This window comes from Schistocerca gregaria, chromosome 1, assembly GCF_023897955.1.
Source record: "Schistocerca gregaria isolate iqSchGreg1 chromosome 1, iqSchGreg1.2, whole genome shotgun sequence".
NCBI lineage: Eukaryota > Metazoa > Arthropoda > Insecta > Orthoptera > Acrididae > Schistocerca > Schistocerca gregaria.
This window is the reverse complement of record NC_064920.1, coordinates 644,934,207-644,960,175: the sequence shown is the minus strand read 5'-3', so window position 1 is coordinate 644,960,175 and position 25,969 is coordinate 644,934,207. Positions and strand designations below refer to the sequence as shown.

The 25,969-nt window shown below is 42.7% G+C and overlaps 1 protein-coding gene across 3 annotated transcripts in view; it reads right to left on the bottom strand.

Moving 5' to 3' along the window:
- LOC126360846 (AMP deaminase 2) overlaps positions 1–25,969 on the bottom strand; it is a 425,281-nt gene that overhangs the window by 294,555 nt on the left and 104,757 nt on the right. Inside the window, exon 1 of one of the 3 annotated variants that reach the window (XM_050007745.1) lies at positions 9,068–9,149. The exons of the other annotated variants lie outside the window; for them this stretch is intronic. Within the exon in view, the coding sequence (XP_049863702.1) occupies positions 9,068–9,107 (40 nt within the window). The 5' untranslated portion in view covers positions 9,108–9,149. Of the gene's footprint in view, positions 1–9,067; positions 9,150–25,969 lie in introns of those variants that run through there. 3 annotated transcript variants of the gene reach the window in all.

The following is a 25,969-nucleotide window of genomic DNA, read 5'->3' as shown; positions in this document are numbered from 1 at the left end:
GGGATGGCAACGACTACAAGAGAGATATGAAATGCTGAAAGTGAATGGTGTAACCAAATTAATACAACCTGTAACTGAAGAAGGTAAGATTAAATTCTACGTTTATGATGAAGAACTGTGTGATATTCTGCATCATGCTCATGTGATGACTGGCCACGGTGGACGCCACCGAATGATGACATGCTTGAAGTCAAACTTCTGTTATATAACATACAGAGATGTCCCAATTTATCTTAGTTTGTGAGATCTTCATTTATAAAAGCAAAAAGGTCAGAAAAAAGGAATAGCATTGAAGTCAATGCTGTTCAAGGAGCTAAATTCTTATTGTCAAGTTGATCTTATCGTCTTCCAATCGCATCCATCTGGAGATTACAAATGGTTTATCAGGACCACCTCACTAAGTTCGTTGTTCTCAGGCCACTAAGGTCCAAAACAGCTGAAGAGGTATGCGATAACATTTGCAACATTTTTACGTTGTTAGGAGCTCCCTCAGTGTTGCAGTCTGACAATGGTAGAGTGTTCGTTAACAAAATAATGAGCAGTTAATTGAACTATGGCCCAATTTTAAGATTGTCCACAGTAAAACTACACACAGTCAGAGCCCAGGCAGTGTAGAGCGAGCAAATCAAGGCACAGAAAATATGCTAAGTACATGGATGCAGGAGCGCAACACACCAGATTGGAGCCATGCATTAAGATTTTTGCAGTTAATGAGGAATAACGCTGTACATTTTGGAATTAAAAGATCTCCGCGTGAAGCGATGTTTGGCTGCCCTCCTAAACATGGTTTGTCTTCAACAAGTTTACCCCCCTGAAGCACTGATGAACGTTCACTCTGAGGATGACCTAGAAACTATAATTAATGAGGTGAGTGTTACCAGTGAGACAGGGATTGAGACATTGCAGGATAATGATCACAGTAAATCACCATTGCAAGAGGATAACATACCAACAGGAACACAGGTAGAGAACAGAGAGAAAGAAAGTATTCCTGACAATAATGACTACTGCCTGACTGGTTTGGACGATTCAACGCACGGAAATAAATTGTTTTTTTTAAACTTAATAATGGAAGGGACGATACGATATGCCACTGTGGCTACAACTACAACATTTTGTTTCAGGCCCCAATTCAGCACTTCCCCTCTTAGATTAATTTCCGAGGAGGAAGTTCCAGCAAAGGAAACTCTTACCCTGTGGACAGCTGCAACGTCTCAGTCGATAGGAAGCGGCCAGGGATTCATCAAATGCAACTGCCAGCAAAAATGTCAGACTCTGAGATGCTTTTGCAAACAACAGAAATGTGTTGCGCAACTTAGAAGTGCCTTGGTGCACGTCCTTGCTGCAATAAATTTATTTTACATAATATGACTGTTTTCAAACTACAGGTGATAAAAGCAACTTTCGAAGTACGACTGTTTTGTTATTACAGCCATGGTTCACATCCCTTACCTCTTGGCAGTGAAGTTGTACATTCACTGTGATAACACTATCTCTAGTCAATGTGTATTGTTTGACAGAACTGGAACCAGTAATCCGTGTTCACTAATGGGGACAGTGAAGGTGCACTATCACCAGTGATGGTATACTTGCCCTAAAACTTCCACTTCCACTATAACATATATAATGAAGAGCTAAAGAAACTGGTACACCTGCCTAATATCGCGTAGGTCCCCCCACAGGTACACGTAAGTGCCGCAACATGAAGTGGCATGGACTCGACTAATGCCTGAAGTAGTGCTGGAGGAAAGTGACACCACGAGTCCTGCAGGGTTGTCCATAAATCCATAAGAGTACGACGGGATGGAGACTACTTCTCAACAACATGTTGCAAAGAATTCCAGATATTCCCAATAATGTTCATATCTAGGGAGTTTGGTGGCCATCGGAAGTGTTTTTGCCTCAGAAGAGTGTTCCTAAAGCCACTCTGCCGCAATTCAAGAGGTTGGGGTGTCGCATTGTCTTTCTGGAATTTCCCAAATCCGTAGGAATGCAAAATGGACATGAATGGATGCAGGTGATCATGGATGCAGGATGCTAACGTACGTGTCATATGTCAGACTGGCAGCTAGATGTATCAGGGGTCCCATTCATTCCAACTGCACACGCCCCATATCATTACAGAGTCTCCATAAGCTCGAACAGTCCTTTGTTGACCATGGAGTCAAGCAGTTGTCTCCATACCCGTACACGTCCATCCGCTCGATAAAATTTGAAACGAGACTCGCCCGACCAGGCAACATATTTCCAGTCATCAACAGTCCAATATCGATGTTGACGGGCCCAGGCTAGGCGTAAAGTTTTGTGTCGTGCAGTCATCAAGAGTACACGAGTGGGCCTTCAGCTTCGAAAGCTCATATCGATGAGGTTTCGTTGAATGGTTCACATGCTGACACTTGTTGATGGCCCAGCATTAAAATCTGCAGCAGTTTGCGGGAGTGTTACTTCTCTCACGTTGAACGATCCTCTTCAGTCATTATTGGTCCCTTTCTTGCAGGATCTTTTTCCGGCCACACCAGTATAGGATATTTGATGTTTTACCGAATTCCTGATATTCAAGGTACAGCCGGAAAATCCTCACTTCATCGTTACCTCGGAGATGCTGTGTCCCATCGTTCGTGCGCCACTATAACACCAAGTTCAAACTCACTTAAATCTCGATAACCTGCTATTGACGCAGCAGTAACTGATCTAACAACTGCACCAAACACTTATCTTATATAGCTGTTGCCGACCTCCAGCGCCGTATTCTGCTCGTTTACATAGCTCTTCATTTGAATACTTATGCTTTTACCAGTTTCTTTGGCACTTCATTGTGTGTATATATACTGTCGGAAAGAAATTAATACATCCTTTTAGAGGTTTCCAGTTCACACGAAATTCATTGTTATCACAGTGCATATGGAGTACACTAAATGATTACATTTACAGATCAATAGTAGAAATGTTTCTGAGGTACCAGGTATCGACCCACGACGGAACAATCACATTAACACGTGGTGTAGGGTCCACGGGCAGCAATGCAGACGCTGACTCTGTATGCCAGTCGATGGTACAGATGGTGAATACTGTCCTGGGATACGTTATGCCACGCCTACTCGACCTGTTCACGTAGTTCTGCAAGAGCTATTGGTTGACGAGTCACACGAGTCACTTCTCGTCCCATCATATACCAAAAGCATTCGAGTGGAGACACGTCTGGATATCGTGCTGGCCAGGTAAGTTGCTGCACGTCTTGCAGAGTACTTTAGTTTCACGGGCAAAATGTGGGCCTGCGTTATCCTGTTTGAGTAACATACCCAGTTGAAAGAAAGACAAGAGAACGGGTGTAACAGCATTATGCATATACCGAGAGCTTGTTAGCGTCCCTCCAGATACACTAAAGGTGAAAGAGAGTTGTCGATTATCGCAAACCAAACCATAACACCTTAAATGGGGCCAGTGTGTCTTGTATGAATGCACTCTGCTAGGCAGTGCTCAGAGGGTCTAGCTTGTTTGCGAAAACGCCTATCATTTGGGTGCAGACAGAATCTGTTTTCATCGTTGAAGACAACGACGCCCATTCCATTTTCCAAATTAGCCTGTAACGGCACCAGTTGAGGCGTGCACGTCGATGCTGTGGCGAGAGGGGCAGACGGGATAGAGGTGTGCTTGCCCGTAGTCCCACTGCTAGTAACCAGTTCGCAGCAGTTCGTATTGTCTTTTGGTGTTCACAAGCCCTCTTATTTATGGAGTAGTAGCTGTACGATCTGCCATTGCTGCCCTTACGTTACGACTACCCTGGTGGTCGTGTGTGCTGCGTGGACGTCCAGAACCTCGTCTACGGGTGTGACCATGTTCGCATGACTATTGATACCAGTATCGTTGCACAACTGACGCAGCACGTCGAACTTTTAAGGCAATTCTCTTGCAACTGGGAAGGCCCCAAATGACCCCTTTCAACTCGCTCAGTTGGCTGTAGGAAGCAGCATGGTAGCGTGCTTGCTTAACACGTTTGCACCACAGTGCGCCTTCTGGCTGTGAGCATTCCCTGCTAACAAGTAGATGCGTGTGGCTCTCTGGTAGCATTCTCACTATGATATCCGTTGATGGACGATGATGAAACCATTATCACTACAACTGCTATCCCCCATGTGGCATATGGGGTCATCGGATCAAAATCGACCTCGTCTTTCCAGGCGTACTAGTTTCTTTCCGGTAGTTTATATGTGGTGTCTGTTCTTTCGGATATGTCCAAAAGAAAAGGCACCGTATTTATATAATGAAGGCAATGAAGCCAATGATTCCTTCAGTGCATACGCACACCAAGCCCGAACTCTTTCGGGAATCGGCGAGATGCCACGAGTAATGAGAGAATCCGGCCGGAGTGGCCGTGCGGTTCTAGGCGCTGCAGTCTGGAGCCGAGCAACCGCTGCGGTCGCAGATTCGAATCCTGCCTCGGGTATGGATGTGTGTGATGTCCTTAGGTTAGCTAGATTTAATTAGTTCTAAGTTCTAGGCGACTGATGACCTCAGAAGTTAAGCCGCATAGTGTTCAGAGCCATTTGAACAATTTTAATGAGAGAAATAAGCAGCGGTAGGATGTTGTGTACGTTGAGGATTTGGATCTAAAAGGTAGCATACGAGGATAGTCCGTGTGTTTGTGGTGGTCACTGTATCTGGTTGACATAGTGATCAGCACAGTTGCTTAGTAAGCAGAAGACCCTGGTTCGAATCCCTGTCTGGCCCAAATTTCCAATTTTCCCTATGATATAATTGAGTGCCCACTGGTAGCTAATGTGTTAATCTCTTTGTGTCTTGGTACTTTAATTATGCAGCACACTCAGTCAGATTCATAACTGATTTTCTTTACGAAAATACCATATTTCATACATTCTGTACTAATCTAGAAAAAAAATAATCACTGAGGGCATTATCAAGCTGATATCCAGTGTTAATACTTCAACGCTTTAACGGGCCTAGGTATATAGCAACAGTGTGTCCTCGCCCTTCTCCAGTCTGGTTCGGTACAACTACTCAGTTATCTAGGGACGTACAGTTTCACGTAAAACCAGACTTACGATGAAACGTTAAGTGTTTTCCATTAACAAGACACATTGCCATAGGTGAGATTATGTTATGAGCGATTGATCAAAACTTCGAGTTTGTAGTGTGACAATTCTGCAAGCTCCAAGGCAACACTAAATATTAAATAGAATTGATTAAAACAGTTGTTTACCTCGAGGTCTCTGGCCTCCCAACGCCACGTTACGAAACACTTTCCTTGGTTCCGTTCTATTCTTGGAAATCCTTTCAGAGTGCTTTGGCAAGTATGGTGGTCATAAAACAATGGCTCTGAGCAAAGCTGACATCCTGTGATACAGGGGAGAAGCAAGTCTAACGACACGAAGTCAACTTTTACGTTGAGTACACAAACTGTCGCAATTTATTTACGGCGTCCGAATTGCTGAGATCTGTTTGGCGAATCACTTGAATTGGTTGCACCTGACAACATGTCTAAACTGTACCAGATCTGTATGTTCGCAGGAAGCACCTGTTTACTTAAAACACCAATCAGATTACTAGGAAAAAGGGTTTCAGATGACCTATACCTTAACTGGAAGTGTTGAATGATGTGTTGCAAACTAATTCATAAACTACCCGTGTGACAAAGTACACTTTCGAGACGAAAATACTTTCGTTATTTCAGTCAAAGCATACAGACTGTTTCATAATTAGTAAAGAAAAATTACTGGGGTGATAATATAGATAACAGCGGGAAAAAAACTTCCTCGTAAACAATGGTACTCAAACTACCCTCATCTAAATCGGCTAAAATTTCACCCATGACCCGTGGTAACAGCATGACTGGGCACCGAAACATTTTGCTGCTGATGCAAGACGACATTTAACGATTTAGCATCGTCCAAGACGCAAAGTTCGAGGAGGACCCGTATCTTGGCCTCCAAACTTACCTCACGTCAATTTCCTGGAGTTATCTGTTTAAGTCCACCTGGAAAGTGAATTGAACAGCACTCCTGTAGATATGGTTAAAGAACTGGAGTAACAAACTGAAGAGTCTTGTCAAGCTAACACTATGCAGGTACGGGTGATGTATTGAATCCAATGCAAGAACGGCACTTGGAACATCGCCTTTAGTATGTGTAAGTGTTTAGTATACTTTACATGTAAAGCGCTGCAGCCCATGAGTGAAATTTTTCCTTGTTCTTCATCTACTTCTGCACTTTAAGTGTTAGACCTCTGCCTGACATGGTGGTCATCTATTCCTAGGCCTTCACAAACTTCTTCGCCTTACCAGATTCTAATTTCCGACTTTGGAAGACACTCTCTGTCGCAATTCATTTCGTCGAGTTGTTCACTCAAGTGTTGTTCTGTTGTCTTCAAAATTGCTTCGTATTTTAAGTATGATTCATTCCTTCCTAATACCGCTCTTTCTTAATATGGCTACTCAGGAACATGCTTTCACAGCCGTAAGAAATGTTCTTTCAGCTACCTGGGTCTTACTTTCTAGTCATTTGCAAATGACTTCAGTAACTGTGTATAAGTACGGTTATTACTTTATACATCTTTATTCCTGTTATTTTTTGTGTCTTGTTTCTAAATTAGCTGTTTATTGTTTCATACATGTTTCCATCGTCAAATTTGAGCTCAAACAGATGGGGGCTTAATCCAAACGTTTACATTTCAGATACATTTGTACTAAATAGGACCATGTTTCACACTGAATTCAATACGGTGTCGGTGAGTAGCTACACTGGCAATTTTCTCGCAAACTTTTTTCTACGGATCAGTATTTACCAGAAGGTTTTTTCCTTCTATTATTGTATACAGTCATTTGTGTCAGTCTTCGCTGTTAATCATGATACACCACGCTTACCGAAACCCGCTGCTCACATCTTAACATGCACCCAAAACGTGCAGAGTATCACTGTTCTGAGGGACATGGTGACTCAGTGAGTAAGTACCCAAATCAAATCCACAGGTTCAGGTGTCGACTCACTGTCGATCCTAGAATTTATTTTCTGTCACCGTTTCTTTCAGCTCTGGCAATGATTTGTTTATATAAAAAATCCACAGACTGCACCATGGTTAGGAACTCCCCGTTAAACAGCAGGTCCCACCACAATTGTCTGGATAATTCAGCTCGAAGGTAGGAGGAATACAATGGCATAACCTCAAATAGGGCCATGCAGAGTAAAGCGCTGCCGCCGTGTGTAAATCAACCTTCGAGTTGATGACGTCTTTACTTTGTTTGTTCTGCTATCGGACATATGATGTAGAAGTGTATTTAAAAACTTTTGTTAACAATAATGTAACAACCCTCAAACTCTCTATATTGTTTTAAACCGGATAAGTTCCCACTCACTACGATGAAACTGACTTTTTTTTAAAAGGAACTAAATTATTCTTGAGTTTTCACTTTACATCTTTAAACTTTGAACGTCGCCGTTAAACAGAGAGAAAGGTCAAAGGCATATTCATACTGAAGCAGTCCTCGTGGAGAGCAGACCAGGAATCTGGTAATGACATTCTAGGAAAACTCTTGGTTGTTGTGTTCCGCCCTTGCCTTCTTCCGAGGTGTGTGTGTGTGTGTGTGTGTGTGTGTGTGTGTGTGTGTGTGTGTGTGTGTGTGTGTTTCTTTGACTGTGTTGGCGCACAACCTACTTCTACCGAACAGAACCAAGGAGACAACCGAAGATGGACCGTCACTAACACTGTTCATGACATCATTCTGTGAGAGACTGTACCAATGTCGCCAATTATGTCCCGAACCAGTGGTCACAGCCTGGCGGTCAGGAACCACCCTTACCGTCCAAATACTACCGATAATTTCTTTCGCTAAAAGGATACGAATAGGCTATCTGCAATTCGAGCGCCACCGAACCTGAGTGTGTTGAAACCTTGGCTGCGAAGGAGCATCTGTCTTTAAATGTTAATGTTAGCATGAGCAGATCATCAAATATATTTAGTCACTTGGCAGCATTTGATGGTGATAGCATCTTCTCACAAACCAAGTAAGATTTTAAAAATAATGTAGGTGACTTCACTACCAACGCTTAAATGTCTTATGCATTATGTGACGGATGTCAACGATGGTTAAAATAGCGGAACTAACAAAAAGTAAAATACATATGCTTGACATGTACAAAAGTAAGCCGTGATCCTTTGGTTACATAGGGTAGATCCAGCGATTACAGCTAAATGAACAACTCTGAAGGCGTTTTTAGGCTACTTATTTTATAATAGGCCTATCTGATTACTTATTTAAGATTTTAGTGTAGAAACGTTTTCAGCTTATCGTCTGACTACATATAGTTTACATTATGTAATAAATACTGTCACGTCAGTTTAGTGTGTCTCAGCAACTGGTTTATGAATAGACTATCTATAAGAGCATGTAATAAAGGCAGTAAAAAAGAATGCCATAACAATTATCACCTTCGTCTGTGAGGACATATAGAGATGCTCAGAACACATTTTACACGTTTGTAATCTCGTCGTTCCGAACACAGCTGATCTAAAAATTATTCAAGGAAAAGGAAACAGTCGCTTAATGTTAAAGTCAGAACAAAGACCAACTTACTGACTTATTAGATTCCAGGAACATATTGCATAAAAGCTTTATGAGGTGAGACGTGGAGGTCAGATTCTGCATTTATAATTAAACTCTCGTATTGACCACAACTATTTACTTCATTTCTTTCACCCTTACGTGTTTCGACCTAAGTATATATATAAGTAATACAATACAATTATGTTGTTCGCAGTACTTGATATCAGTAGGATTTTCGTCCTTTGAAAATGATGTAATGGGGAAACGTGCACGAATTAAAAAAAGAAAATAAGTACTTGCGGTTAAGACAAGTTATGTTACAAGTTGTTATATTCCTTTTTGGTAATTTTTCCTGCCTTTTACTGTCATCGCAGAATCAGTACTTGTGAATGTGTAACGTAAAGAGCAGTCATAAGCACAAAAAATTTGCTACAGTGAAGAAACAAATTGTTAGCCAACATCGGGCCCACTACAAAGTAGATAAGAAACCGTTTGTATGCAATCGAAACTTACATGTCGGCTCCTCTTTATGCTCTGACGATGACACTAACATTCTGAAAAACACAAAATAAACAAACAAAAGAGCGGTGATGTTCATCGTGGCAAAGATATTACAGGAATCATTTTTGGTCGAAGAGCATCGGATTTTAAATGCACGAATCTGTGGGATGATAAAATCTATTTGACGCTCCACTGTTTGAGCGGTCGTTTATCTACCTAAATTACAGGTGCACATGTATCTGTTCATCTGTCTTTTTCTATTATCATTCAGTGCTGTCATTATCCAGTGCTGTCAGTAACGAGTGATAACATCAGTGTGGATGGATTACTTTCGGTGATGACTTGTTATCAACCTTATAATGTTCTCTTACTAATCATTTCTTTAGAATTCTTTTCATGTTATTGCTCCTGACTATTGTCCTTTAACACAATTTGAACAGCAAACAACAGACATTTACGTCTTTTTGTCAGTGGCAGAGAATTTCTCTTTGAAGTGAGGTTAATATTAGTTCCTCTTAATAGATTTCGATGTAATACCTGTTTCTTCTTTGCGTACTTGTGCAGTTACATAATCAGCGACAAACACTGGCTCCAGGAGTAACATCTGTGGAATATCTCAGTAAAAAGAGCCAACGTTATTGAACAGGTGTCGGAATAGTGTAGAGGACATTTAATTTTAAAAATTTCTCGTGCAATATGATGTTTGTAACACAAAATCTGAATAACTGATTTGCACTATATCTCACCATATGGTTTCTCACGACAAAATAATGAATGAGCGAAATTAAGCAGAATTCGACTTTCTGGTCAGCCTACCGTTCGAAAGAATACAGCGGAACTGTCACCTTTCCCTGCGTTAGCTCTTAAATCATTCCATTCTTTTCCAGAAATCTAGAACATCCAGAGTAAACGAGTCGTCTTTGCGCATAATCCCTTGGTATTTTCTAGTAGCATTAGTGATCTCAGAGTATTCTGTTACAGATCAGATAGGGAGTACGGGTGGGTACCGACTCCAAGTGGCTTATGTACTCCATAAGCCACTTGGAGTCGTTATTTCCTTTAGTGTAGTGTTTCCAATCAAGAAATTGTTAATGTAATATTTAAGAGCTGTATAGCTGTTAGTTGGACGAAAAAATATGCGAAAATACGTTTTATTTTGTTCCAGAGGTAAGTCTCTTAAAATCACAATGAAATTATCGTGTGGCATTGTTGGCCGGAAGGCCCCAACCGGGGAAGTTCGGGAGCTGAGAATATCAACCTGGCCGGGAATCGAACCTGTGCCCGCTGTATGGTAGGCAGGCACGTTGCTATTCGGCGGAGCAAGCGGACGGTAGCAGCACGAAACAATTTCCACATACGAATCGTCGGCAAGGGAACAGTGAGTTAGCTGTCACACTGTGTAACGTAACGGAAAATTCGCCGAATAAAAATTAATATTCGCATTCGTAAAACGTATATACTATTAAAAAACTTTACACACATTTTTCTAAATTTCGTTGCCCTTTTACCTCCCGGAGAGTTAAAACTATAACCATTGAATTAATATAGCTAACTTCGCACGACCGCATTCAATGTAATACAACGAACATAATAATAATAATAATAATAATAATAATACAGTAGTAGCTCAGTTATTGAAACCAATGGTTTTTTTCCTTCTAGCTGACAGTCACACTAGTTCTCACTGTGCGCAACGTTAATGAAGCAGAGTTATTCCTCCCAGCAAGTGATTCAGAAGTTTATTTCAAAACTCTCGCTGTGCGTGTGTATTTGTGCGCGCGCGTGGCGAAGGCGAAAGAACAGTGTTAGCTCTTTTAACGGTAGAAACTTACGTACGTCAGACAAGCTAATCAACGATACACAGCCGACTGCAGATTTGTCCTCTCGGCTGCGTGTGCCTACAAGGAGAATGTCTTAAAGATAAACTTGTGTATTACCTCAGTATTCACAATGTGCACTCTTCCGTATACTCTCCTTGGAATTTAGTTCCCATAAATCTAGTGATTCTGTCTGAATCTAATTCGACAAAGCTTAAATTTTGGGTAAAAGATCCATCGAAATTTTTGCAAACAGTTGTATATCATACTCCCTTGGACCTGTTCTCCCGAGTATATTTTTTCGTAGTGGTAAGGTAACGTTACTTTATGAGTGTGTAGGGATGCTGAAAAGAATAACCAGAAAAATCACTTAAGGAATTTATGGTTCTCTGTCAATGATGGGAATTAACTCTATAGATGTAGCAGTCAGGGCGAACAGGCTTAGATGGTGGGGTCATGTAACACGCATGGGGAGAAGCAAGGTTATCCAAGAGACTCATGGGTTCAGCAGTCGAGGGTAGGAGGAGTCGGGGCAGACCAAGAAGAAGGTACCTGGATTCGGTTAAGAATGATTTTGAAGCAGTAGGTTTAACATCAGAAGAGGCACCAATGTTAGCACTGAATAGGGGATCATGGAGGAATTTTATAAGGGGGGCTATGCTCCAGACTGAACGCTGAAAGGCATAATCAGTCTTAAATGATGATAATAATGATGGGAATGATCGTTAAACAGTAATCTGTGTTCAGTGTACATTCGTACCGGAGTAGTAAATCGCTTCTCCTGTGAACTAATGTTCACCGCCTGACGCTTATTTGTATTACGCAGAACAGCAACCTCCTCGCCAGGTAACGCACACATTCGGATATAAATAAGGGACAAGCACAGCCATTCTTCTACATCAATTCCGATGCGTACGAAAATAACGTTGCAGCTGGCAGACGTTCAGCCGACTTCTGGTGGTAATCACGTCTCATCCAAAGAGCTCGGGAGATCGTGGGAGGAGAGTGATGACTCTTGGTAGTAGGGGAGAACACGCCACCGGTTTACTGAAGCCTCTCCGTCCTACACATAACCTGCTGCTGCCAAGGCAGTCCCAAGCCTTGCACAAAGTTGCACATTGAGATCCAGTGCCAAGACTGGCAGATTAACAAAACCGCAAAGCTTACTGTGCCAAAAGGTCATATAAACGTTTTTATATCTAAATTCTCTTTTATGGGAAACAGACTTTTCACTGTAGACGAACTTGGTGGCCATCACGTAACACAAATGTTGACTCTTAAAATAACTCAAAATTACCATCGAGACATGAAGTCAACGTATCTCACAAGTGACTCATTTTTGTTGTCAATTTGCAACTTCAAGGCGATATACGTCAAAGATGATATATCATCTTCATTGCAGCGAGTAACAACACGGAAATAACTTACGGTATATTTTTCTGACCTGTATAACCTTAGTTGCTGTTTTAAAAATGAAGTGGGTCTGTGTTGAATTTAGGAGTTTTGGGTGAAGTGCACAGAGCTATACGAGGCACATTTGTGTTAGATTGTAAAAGATGGAGAAAGCTTTGGTCAAAGAATGTGAATTGGCGACGTTAAAATAAATAAACAAAACTGAATTGTATCACGGAAACCTATTGTATCTGCTCAGAACTGTCGGAAGAAATCTCTCTTCTTTTCTTTCTCTACTGTTCTGAAAAGTCTCTTCCATGAGGTTCACAAATATTTTAGTTCATGCCATTTGGCAGTTAAGTGCAGGCATTTTATGGTTCAGTGATTAAATGCTGGGGTTTTCTGAGTGAATTTCACCTATAGTCAAAGCTGCATTCAGTGTTGTAGACAGAGCTGAATTAACACTGTCTCGCAGGTCAAAGCGAGGGAGGCTACGTTTATTAAAGACTGTGAGTGTACTGCTGGCGAGTGATACCGTTATAAGAAGGCTGTAGATGTAGAGTAAGTCATCGGTTTCATATTTTACCAGCTTTGATTTCGGAAGCAAGTTACTTACACAACAGTAGTTTAATTACCCGACAGTATAGATAACATGTCTTACAACTGTAGATTGTTTTGCGCAGGCATTTCATACGAAAAATAACTTTACAATAATTTTTTGATGTATAAAATAATAATTTTCATAATAAGATATACAAATTTGTTTTGTAAAAACGTATTTATAGTCTTATTCTTTACTCTGATGCGTTTTTCGATAATTATTTCTCCTGGCTTGAAGAAAATCACCCCTGCAGGAACTGATGTCGCTGGACAGCACAAACATTTATTGTCCGTTACATGCAAATTACTATTACATTTTGCCAAAAATTCTAATACACAAGCGTGTTGGTGTATTACAAGCTCTTCCAATTAATAATATAGGTCAGTTGCAGCATCACTGGCTGGTGCACCAACGTTAACGTTACGCTGTCGCTGATTGGCCAAAGAAAGTAGATCATCCGATTTCAAACTGGTAGAAGCAAGAGGTACGAAGCATAGGTACGTCAGGTCACAAACTTAGTTCGCTGCCAGGCCACTTGGAGCGCCAGAAGTATATATATGTGGATTTAGTATTCTATACTGGCTATACTGGTTTTAGTTTCATAGTTTACATAAGCTGGTTTTACCACATCGTGCATCTGATTACGACTTCTCGTGTGTATTGCATGCTTTGAACTGAGTTGTAAATATGTCGTTAGTATTCTGATTGCGTTGTGCTCGCGTCCGTAATGTTGGGTGGGGTAAATGATTCCATTTTTGAATGTTTCTTATAAACCAGAAGCTGGTTTCGTCCACTCTGTTGTGTGCACTTTTGCATATTCGTTACTACTCAACGAATCTGTGCAATTTAAATGTGTGGTAAATGCATTGCTTTTATCTTACGCCGTTTCTGTTTGCATCTGTTTTCCGTACTTTCTCGAATTTAAAGGAGAAGTCCATGTTAATAGGTTTTGACAGTATTGGTATTCAACTTTATTATATCTTGTCATGGAACGAGCATGTAATTCTGCTTTGAATGGTATTGCTCCTCGCCACTGAATGCTGTCCATTTCACAGATACTTGCAGAGTATTGATGTAGATGTAGACGTGTATGCTTCTGTAGTTTTGGTGACTAGGACATTATTCCTTGCAATAACTCAAAATGCAACAGCAGCAGTTTTCAGTTTATTAAAAAGTATTGCGAACAGTAAATTTCAGCAGAAGTCAATGCAACTTTTGGTGGCCTCCATTAAATGCGAGAGTACGAAAGATGGATGGTAACAAAAATAACGCAGAATACCAGCAATATACTTAAAAATGCATTTCAATCGAGCAGTTCACATAGGGACTCGTAAACAATAACAAACAGAAATGTGTCAGCCGAATACGATGCAACGAAACCAGCTCCTGTTTCATATGAAACAAAAACAAATGTGGAATCATTTACCCCAACCAATATTACGGATGACAGCAAAAATTGGTTTCATCTGTTGACACACTGTGAAACCATGTTGCCCGAACAGCTCGTCTCGTGTTCTCCAAATCTCTTACATTTCTCCTTATTGCTAGTCCATAACATTGAGTCTAAGAATCAATTTTACTTTTTGTAAGACGACCTGGACCACTTATGTGTTTTCCGTCTGACAGTTTTTTTTTCCACTGAAGTCTCTACATAATTTGCTCAGCCGAGCTCCCATTTTGTACATGCCCAACACATTCAAGCTTTTCTATCGGAGTGTCCCCATATGGTCTGTCATTAACAACAATAGTGTGTGCTTTACAGTAGCCATTCCCAAGGTAGCCTACATACCTCACACCACGACTGACCCCTGATCTTCTAGAAATATTTAGAACTCCTTTTGTTTCCATTTTTCCACTTGGGCCATCAAAGTTCTTTACACCAACATGGGTGCAAATAAATTTACTTGAACATCCCTGGCAGTGCTTTGTTAGACATTCATAGTCCAGTAGCTTGCCAATTTCAATAAATCAAATGCTGCTACAATGTCTGTACTCTCAGACAAGGCTACTGCTTCTTCTGCTGTTCTTTTCATTGAATGTTCACTTACACCACATAAAGCATTATGTATTAATTTATTATATCTGTCAAACCTCAGTGGAGTTGGAGGCAAACCCATCACTGCACAAAAGTCTGGGCAGTTCTCCTTCCCCTTCCAATACATCGCATTGTGTAAGCAAGCTGAATATTTACACTGTAATGTTGAAAATCTGTTACTGGCGATGTCTTAGTCCCCTTGTGCCTCTTACACGAGTTACAGGCAATCACTAACCGACTTGAAAGACCCTTCCTTGCTGAAATGTCATCGGAAACGTCAACACTATCTTCACAATTACAGTACTTACATTTCACAGCACTCTTCGAAAGTCTTGACAGCATATTTAGGTTCACAATAACATTCCATCATCATTGCTGCTCACAATACTACTAGACGTGTTCTTATTACATTCAGAAAAACGAAAGTTTACGTGTAGAAGCACTGCCTAGACACAGTTTCCGCGGGCGACTTTTGGAGCAACTGATGTGTATTATTCAGTTGTGTTTGGAGCTGGTTGCCGCGAAACTTTCGTTAAGGGCTAAATTTCTTTACTCTCGGTATTTATAGCACAGGAAACACACACGCAGAAACAAAACGACACACAGTAACTACAAAACCATACGCGTAAGAAATTTCAAAATCTTATATTCTCAGATCTTTGTTTACATTATAACCACAGCCTTCTAGACATGCTTGTACTTTGGTTCCGGGAGTCAGTGCATTCTAAATACACCTTTGTTAACGATCCGTAACTAATCGAAAAAACCGAAGAACAAAATAATGCATCATGTATTCTGACGCCCTTCAAGCTGACAGATGGGCGTGGCCCCTGTGCCACATTACGTTCAACCTCAATTTTAGAAAGAACGGAAAATAATGCCCATAAACTACACATTTTTGAAATCAGCATGAAATGCTATTTCCTATAGACCAAGAATTTTTTTTCAAATTTTTGGTCATTTTCTCGAGCATGTCTCCTTAATGCGCTTTCCAAGTCCAATAACTTCACAGAAATATCTCATGTTGTTGTTGTCTTCAGTCCTGAGACTGGTTTGATGCAGCTCTCCATGCTACTCTATCCTGTGCAAGCTGCTTCATCTCCCAGTACCTACTGCAACCTACATCCTTCTGAATCTGCTTAGTGTACTCATCTCTCGATCTCCCTCTACGATTTTTACCCTCCACGCTGCCCTCCAATGCTAAATTTGTGATCCCTTGATGCCTCAAAACATGTCCTACCAACCGATCCCTTCTTCTAGTCAAGTTGTGCCACAAACTTCTCTTCTCCCCAATCCTATTCAATACCTCCTCATTAGTTACGTGCTCTATCCACCTTATCTTCAGTATTCTTCTGTAGCACCACATTTCGAAAGCTTCTATTCTCTTCTTGTCCAAACTAGTTATCGTCCATGTTTCACTTCCATACATGGCTACACTCCAAACAAATACTTTCAGAAACGACTTCCTGATACATAAATCTATATTCGATGTTAACAAATTTCTCTTCTTCAGAAACGCTTTCCTTGCCATTGCCAGTCTACATTTTATATCCTCTCTACTTAGACCATCATCAGTTATTTTGCAACCCAAATAGCAAAACTCCTTTACTACCTTAAGTGTCTCATTTCCTAATCTAATTCCCTCAGCATCACCCGATTTAATTTGACTACATTCCATTATCCTCGTTTTGCTTTTGTTAATGTTCATCTTATATCCTCCTTTCAAGACACTGTCCATTCCGTTCAACTGCACTTCCAAGTCCTTTGCCGTCTCTGACAGAATTACAATGTCATCGGCGAACCTCAAAGTTTTTACTTCGTCTCCATGAATTTTAATACCTACTCCAAATTTTTCTTTTGTTTCCTTCACTGCTTGCTCAATATACAGATTGAATAACATCGGGGAGAGGCTACAACCCTGTCTCACTCCTTTCCCAACCACTGCTTCCCTTTCATGCCCCTCGACTCTTATTACTGGCATCTGGTTTCTGTACAAATTATAAATAGCCTTTCGCTCCCTGTATCTTACCCCTGCCACCTTTAGAATTTGAAAAAGAGTATTCCAGTCAACATTGTCAAAAGCTTTCTCTAAGTCTACAAATGCTAGAAACGTAGGTTTGCCTTTTCTTAATCTTTCCTCTAAGATAAGTCGTAACGTCAGTATTGCCTCCCGTGTTCCAACATTTCGACGGAATCCAAACTGATCCTCCCCGAGGTCTGCATCTACCAGTTTTTCCATTCGTCTGTAAAGAATTCGCGTTAGTATTTTGCAGCCGTGGCTTATTAAACTGATAGTTCGGTAATTTTCACATCTGTCAGCACCTGCTTTCTTTGGGATTGGAATTATTATATTCTTCTTGAAGTCTGAGGGTATTTCGCCTGTTTCATACATCTTGCTCACCAGCTGGTAGAGTTTTGTCAGGACTGGTTGTCCCAAGGCTGTCAGTAGTTCTAGTGGAATGTTGTCTACTCCGGGGGCCTTGTTTCGGCTCACGTCTTTCAGTGCTCTGTCAAACTCTTCACGCAGTATCGTATCTCCCATTTCGTCTTCATCTACATCCTCTTCCATTTCCATAATATTGTCCTCAAGTACATCGCCCTTGTATAAACCTTCTATATACTCCTTCCACCTTTCTGCCTTCCCTTCTTTGCTTAGAACTGGGCTGCCATCTGAGCTCTTGATATTCATACACGTGGTTCTCTTCTCTCCAAAGGTCTCTTTAATTTTCCTGTAGGCAGTATCTATCTTACCCCTAGTGAGATAAGCTTCTACATCCTTACATTTGTCCTCTAGCCATCCCTGTTTAGCTATTTTGCACTTCCTGTCGATCTCATTTTTGAGACGTTTGTATTCCTTTTTGCCTGCTTCATTTACTGCATTTTTATATTTTCTCCTTTCATCAATTAAATTCAATATTTCTTCTGTTACCCAAGGATTTCTAGCAGCCCTCGTCTTTGTACCTACTTTATCCTCTGCTGCCTTCACTACAACATCCCTCAGAGCTACCCATTCTTCTTCTACTGTACTTCTTTCCCCTATTCCTGTCAATTGTTCCCTTATGCTCTCCCTGAAACTCTGTACAACCCCTGGTTCTTTCAGTTTATCCAGGTCCCATCTCCTTAATTTCCCACATTTTTGCAGTTTCTTCAGTTTTAATCTACAGGTCATAACCAATAGATTGTGGTCGGAGTCCACATCTGCCCCTGGAAATGTCTTACAACTTAAAACCTGGTTCCTAAATCTCTGTCTTACCATTATATAATCTATCTGATACCTTCTGGTATCTCCAGGGTTCTTCCACGTATACAACCTTCTTTCATGATTCTTAAACCAAGTGTTAGCTATGATTAAGTTGTGCTCTGTGCAAAATTCTACTAGGCGGCTTCCTCTTTCATTTCTTAGCCCCAATCCATATTCACCTACTATGTTTCCTTCTCTCCCTTTTCCTACACTCGAATTCCAGTCACCCATTACTATTAAATTTTCGTCTCCATTCACTATCTGAATAATTTCTTTTATTTCATCGTACATTTCTTCAATTTCTTCATCATCTGCAGAGCTAGTTGGCATATAAACTTGTACTACTGTAGTAGGTGTGGGCTTCGTATCTATCTTGGCCACAATAATGCGTTCACTATGCTGTTTGTAGTAGCTTACCCGCATTCCTATTTTCCTATTCATTATTAAACCTACTCCTGCATTACCCCTATTTGATTTTGTGTTTATAACCATGTAGTCACCTGACCAGAAGTCTTGTTCCTCCTGCCACCGAACTTCACTAATTCCCACTATATCTAACTTTAACCTATCCATTTCCCTTTTTAAATTTTCTAACCTACCTGCCCGATTAAGGGATCTGACATTCCACGCTCCGATCCGTAGAACGCCAGTTTTCTTTCTCCTGATAACAACATCCTCCTGAGTAGTCCCCGCCCGGAGATCCGAATGGGGGACTATTTTACCTCCGGAATATTTTACCCAAGAGGATGCCATCATTTAATCATACAGTAAAGCTGCATGTCCTCGGGAAAAATTACGGCTGTAGTTTCCCCTTGCTTTCAGCCGTTCGCAGTACCAGCACAGCAAGGCCGTTTTGGTTAATGTTGCAAGGCCAGATCAGTCAATCATCCAGACTGTTGCCCCTGCAACTACTGAAAAGGCTGCTGCCCCTCTTCAGGAACCACACGTTTGTCTGGCCTCTCAACAGATACCCCTCCGTTGTGGTTGCACCTACGGTACGGCCATCTGTATCGCTGAGGCACGCAAGCCTCCCCACCAACGGCAAGGTCCATGGTTCATGGGGGGGAAATATCTCGTATAAGTGATATAATTAAGTAAGCAATGATACATGACTACCCTGAGATTACTGTTGTTGCTACTTCAAAAGGTTCAAGAAGATCTATCATCTCCTGCACAGCCTTGAAATTCGCTGCTTGAGGGAAGGTGTTGCTTTTGAACTTTCATTGATAACAATCACAAGCTGACTTCGTACTTCCAAAACCATTTTGAGCCTGTACTATGAGCATTAGCAATGAGTGGTTACTACTTGTATATGTTTCAGTTCTTCTTTATTTGCTGTTTTCTGAACTCTGTGCAGTTTATCACTGTGAAAGAGTCAAGGGAACTTAAGAACTGTTTAGAGCATTAGAAGTTTTAGCAAAAACATTCCCGGGCATTCACCATCAACTCCTGGCAAGAAGAGGTTAGCTTTGTCTTACATTCATCGAAACATTCACATTCTCTCCAAATTACTTTTGAATGTGCGTTGCAATACTGCGAATGCAGATCACGTAAACAGAGATGTGTATTTTAATGATTATGTCCAACCGCTACACAAATAAGAAAACTTGTCACTGGGCAGGTTGTGGAATCATGTGCTTTTACCATATTCAGTTTTGCGGGAACTGATGTGTCCGTGAGGTAACAAACTCCGCCATTTGAACACAACGCAGGCAATCAACATTAGCGTGAGACGTGTGCTTCTGCAAAAGCGGATGTGACATAGGGGTGTTAGAATCGGGTTGATATTGTGTGTTTTCGAATCACCTTATAAACTACCAAGTACAATAGGAAACACTTGAAAGTACAATGAGGATTCAGAAACAAAAGAGGATATTAGTGGGTGTGCTTAATAACGATCTTGTTTAAAAATGCATCAGGCAATAAATCACGAACGTCTAGCGGACGTGAAATACTGTCCACTTCCGCAACTTTTGCGAATTCCTCCGGGAGTCAAACAGAACAGCCAACGGCCTTGCGCACTGGTAACACCGGTTCCTGTCAGATCACCGAAGTTAAGTGCTGTCGGGCTTGGCTAGCCCTTGGATGGGTCACCGTCCGGCCCGTTGAGTGCTCTTGGCAAGCGGGATGCACTCAGCCCTTGTGAAGCTGCTTGAAGGAGCAGTAGCGGCACCAGTCACGAAAACTTACAATGGCTGGGAGAGCAGTGTGCTGACCACATGCCTCTGTGGATCCGCACCTTGCGAAGTTTAAGAGCTGAGGATGGCGCGGCTCACAGTCAATACTGTTGGACCTTCACAGCCTGTCGGACGGTGTTTTTTTTAACTGTGTCTTACAACAGTGCCTTATTTACATTGACGTTCTACAAACAAGTAGCTTACATATTTGAATATGATGGACTGTATAATGCAGATTCATGAATCAATTTTATTTATGTGTGTAATTTTTACCGTAGCAGCTGATCGATACGTGACATGCACGCCTGTGAGCTGACAGCACTGATGGCGAACAAGAAAATCCTCCCTCACATACCCTCCCTGGCACTACATTTCCTCTGCAACAGGCATGCCTTGGAGGTAATCAGATTTGTACAAGTTTTGTACGCCCATTGTAGGGGAATCATAAACGATATGACTATCAATAGTTAAAGAAGACTTCAGATAACGTCCATAGTATAGAAATTATCCAATAATTAATAACTTCTTAATTTTAAGTAACACTATTTTAAGGGTCTCGATGACGTGTGCGGCGCCAGCTCAGCGAATGCTGATACGTGCCATCTTCGATTTTGTTTCGATGTAATTACACATGTACGATCAGAAATTTTGAGAGCACAGGGCCTCCACAATATACACTCCTGGAAATGGAAAAAAGAACACATTGACACCGGTGTGTCAGACCCACCATACTTGCTCCGGACACTGCGAGAGGGCTGTACAAGCAATGATCACACGCACGGCACAGCGGACACACCAGGAACCGCGGTGTTGGCCGTCGAATGGCGCTAGCTGCGCAGCATTTGTGCACCGCCGCCGTCAGTGTCAGCCAGTTTGCCGTGGCATACGGAGCTCCATCGCAGTCTTTACCACTGGTAGCATGCCGCGACAGCGTGGACGTGAACCGTATGTGCAGTTGACGGACTTTGAGCGAGGGCGTATAGTGGGCATGCGGGAGGCCGGGTGGACGTACCGCCGAATTGCTCAACACGTGGGGCGTGAGGTCTCCACAGTACATCGATGTTGTCGCCAGTGGTCGGCGGAAGGTGCACGTGCACGTCGACCTGGTACCGGACCGCAGCGACGCACGGATGCACGCCAAGACCGTAGGATCCTACGCAGTGCCGTAGGGGACCGCACCGCCACTTCCCAGCAAATTAGGGACACTGTTGCTCCTGGGGTATCGGCGAGGACCATTCGCAACCGTCTCCATGAAGCTGGGCTACGGTGCCGCACACCGTTAGGCCGTCTTCCGCTCACGCCCCAACATCGTGCAGCCTGCCTCCAGTGGTGTCGCGACAGGCGTGAATGGAGGGACGAATGGAGACGTGTCGTCTTCAGCGATGAGAGTCGCTTCTGCCTTGGTGCCAATGATGGTAGTATGCGTGTTTGGCGCCGTGCAGGTGAGCGCCACAATCAGGACTGCATACGACCGAGGCACACAGGGCCAACACCCGGCATCATGGTGTGGGGAGCGATCTCCTACACTGGCCGTACACCTCTGGTGATCGTCGAGGGGACACTGAATAGTGCACGGTACATCCAAACCGTCACAGAACCCATCGTTCTACCATTCCTAGACCGGCAAGGGAACTTGCTGTTCCAACAGGACAATGCACGTCCGCATGTATCCCATGCCACCCAATGTGCTCTAGAAGGTGTAAGTCAACTACCCTGGCCAGCAAGACCTCCGGATCTGTCCCCCATTGAGCATGTTTGGGACTGGATGAAGCGTCGTCTCACGCGGTCTGCACGTCCAGCACGAACGCTGGTCCAACTGAGGCGCCAGGTGGAAATGGCATGGCAAGCCGTTCCACAGGACTATTACAGCATCTCTACGATCGTCTCCATGGGAGAATAGCAGCCTGCATTGCTGCGAAAGGTGGATATACACTGTACTAGTGCCGACATTGTGCATGCTCTGTTGCCTGTGTCAATGTGCCTGTGGTTCTGTCAGTGTGATCATGTGATGTATCTGACCCCAGGAATGTGTCAAAGTTTCCCCTTCCTGGGACAATGAATTAACGGTGTTCTTATTTCAATTTCCAGGAGTGTAGTACACTTCTACCTGAATTAGTTTCCCTTCATTCGTAGTTCTCCAACTGGGATTGCGTTGAAAACTTAATTAGGCAGCAGTCACATTTCTGGAGTGCAGCATGCCGATAACTGCACTGGAGGTAAAGTCAGCTAAGTTTGACAGACGGATAAAGAGTGGCGGGCCTGCAAGGACGCAAAACTGACAAGGTAGGTCAGTACCAACATAGTGCCCCAAACCCCTGTAAACTGCATTGCACATTGTTAATTAGGATTTCTCATTGCTTATTCTCCCAGAGTTGGCCGATGTACTTTTGTCGTGTGCGGCATCAACACAACTGATAGTTTCATAGCAGAAATTAATCTGACCTCGAGGGGCTATTGGAAATGTTTCAGACTCAGTGCACATCATCTGTGATATTTCCGAACGGGTGCAGTGCACCACCAATGGTACTAGATGACAAACCTGTGACAGTTGGAGGTCTGAAAGGCCCATTAGCAAAGAAATACGTGAACACAGTCTAGTTGAAATGTTCTCAACCATTCATGCTTGATGTCATTTGTCAGGATAATAGTCTGTGGCGCAATGCTCAAATAATGCTACAATGATTTGACGAATACTCTCTTTCATTTCTTAGCCATCAAATTCGTATGATCTGAACGCATCTAGGACGCCACGCTCACAATTTACGGGAATTACGTGATCATTAGATGCCAGATATCTCCAGAAACCAGAAAAAATCAACTGCAGCATGCACGGTGTACCAACAGTTCTAAGCAGTCATGTGGAGTAAAGCGTCAGTCATAATGGCTTGCCCTAGGTACTCGGTGGTTATAATTTTAGTGCCGCTGCTCACGGATGTCCAGTGTGGGCTGCATGGCAGCGAAACACTGTAGTTATTCTAATGCGTTAATGCGGAACCGATTTACACTGCGAAACAAATTAGTTCCAATTGTGACCACCAGGTGGAAATCTGGCGCTGCACGCTATGTATGGCGGTATGAATTCACACTGTCATTTGACGAGCCATAACGTGAGAGAACAGTATGGCTATCAAGAAGACAGAGTGTGGGCTGTTAGTGAAATTGTTTTATGTGAACGGTAGGAATTACAGTGCAGCACTGGTGAAGTAGCGCCGACTGAATCGTCGGAGGAGAGGCCCGGTTACTGTTGCCGTAATAGACCATGGAGCACGTGCCCCCGGTAGCGCTAGTACTAGAACAGCCTATCCCTTTATCAACAGCACGGGAAGTTTTGCGTCTGTTTTATACTGATAACTGTACAAGACAAGGACAGTGCAGAAACTGAAACCTCATCTGCGGCAGTGTTCTGAATTTGCTCTTCGGTTTGTAGCACAGATCGAAGCTTACGACATGTGGTCGGGCAATACTCTACGGAGTGAAGACGCACATTATACGCTACAGGGTGCAGTGAATACACAGAACTGCCAAATTTGAGATACTGTTAAACCGTATGTTGCGCACGTAGAGACGCTCCACTCGCCGTATGTGACCGTTTGGTGTGGAATCACAAGCCTCTTTATTCTCGGTCTGTTCTTTGATGAGAATACACCCAGAGGCCTGTCAGGTGACGTCTGCGCCTTATCGAGACCTTCTTGTACAGCATCTGATTTCTGCTGTGGAAAAGTCCAACTGTGTGGAAACCACTATTTTCGTCCAAGATGGGCCAGCACCTCATGTCTCTCGCCCAGTGAAAGATCTGCATAACGTATCCTTCTACGAACACGTTATCTCCAGAGGTTTTAAAGATGCACGGTCTGCGCTATCACCTGATCTGAATCCATGTGATTTTTTGCCTCTCGAGATATCCAAGACAAGGATACGTTTGGTCTCTACCTGATCTGAAGGCCAGTACGCAGGAACACGCTGCTCAGATTCCACCAGAAAGCTGTTACCAACTGTTGGTCACGTCGTTTTACGGATGCAACACCTCGCAGGCGTCTCCGGTGCTCATACTGTACAAACTGTGCGAGCAGCGGTTAAGAATCAAATCAATATTATGCCTTTCTCACTTGGTTGATCTTTTCTGCCAACGCCCCGTTCCCAATCCATTAAATATGGAAACATTTCTGTACGTCTTTCTTGCATCCACAGTGCCAGAATTGCATCTGGTGGCAGAATTTGGAAATAATTTTTTTCTCAGCGTAAATCAGTTCTGCATTAACGCATTAGTATATCTACAAAGTTTCGCTGCCAGATGATAATTACAGTCGACAATGGATCTCTCAGAGTGCCTCTAATTTAATTACAACCATCCGCTATCGAGACTGTATGAAACCTTGGTTAGCAAAAGACTTCCCGCACAAGTGCCACAGCTGAAGGAACTACAGCCGTATTCGTCAGAAATAATTTAGATATCTGTTGTGACATCCCGTGTCTGAATCGCACTTATAGATGTAGATGTGATGTACTTGCTGTCAGATATCAATCGCATAGTGTGAAACAGAGTGGTTAGCTGTATTTGATTCTTCGATGTGCAGGCTCAAAGGCAGGGAAGTATGTTTAACGCAAAATTCGCTAATTTAGGTACAAAATTAATTGATTTCGGTACAATATTCGTTGATAAATCTAGATGAAAAGGGCCATGATCAGTTCTATTACCTTCCTCAACAATGTTTTACGAAAAAAATTAGTGCATGCTACTGGACTGCTTCTATATCTTCCTTTCGTCCTAGTGCCTACTTAGAAAGTCCATCACGTTACACACACATCAAAAAAGTTTTCCATCACCTCGGTTCCAAGAGTTCCCGAACCTGTACAGAAAATCATTTCCGCCCTTTTTATTGCTCATGAAAACCACACATTGCATGTTGTACCACCATACAGAGAGACCTTCGGAGGTGGTGGTCCAGATTGCTGTACACACCGGTACCTGTAATACCCAGTAGCACGTCCTCTTGCAATGATGCATGCTTGTATTCGTCGTAAAATACTATCCTCAAATTCATTAACGCACTGTTGGTTCAGATTGTCCCACTCCTCAACAGAGTTTCGGCGTAGATCCCTCAGAGTGGTTGTGGGGCACGTCGTCCATAAACAGCTTTTTTCAGTCTATCCCAGGCGTGTTCGGTAGGGTTCATGTCTAGAGAACATGCTGGCTACTCTAGTCGAGCGATGTCGTTATCCTGAAGGAAGTCATTCACAAGATGCGCACGATGGCGGCGCGATTTGTCGTCCATGAAGACAAATGTCTCGTCAATATGCTGCCGAAATGGTTGCACTGTCGGTCAGAGTATGGCACTCACGTATCGTTCAGCCGTTACGGCGCCTTCCATGACCACCAGCGGCGTACGTCGGCCCCATATAATGCCACCCCAAAACAGCAGGGAACCTCCACCTCGTTGCACTCGCTGGCGTTCAGCCAGAACGGGTTACCTCCAAACACGTCTCCGACGACTGTCTGGTTCAAGGCATACGCGACACTCAACGATAAAGAGAACGTGATGCCAATCCTGGTCGGTCAATTCGGTATGTTACTGGGCCCATCTGTACCGCGCTGCATGGCGTCGTGGTTGAAAAGATGGACCTCGCCATGCCATGAAGTGAAGTTGTGCATC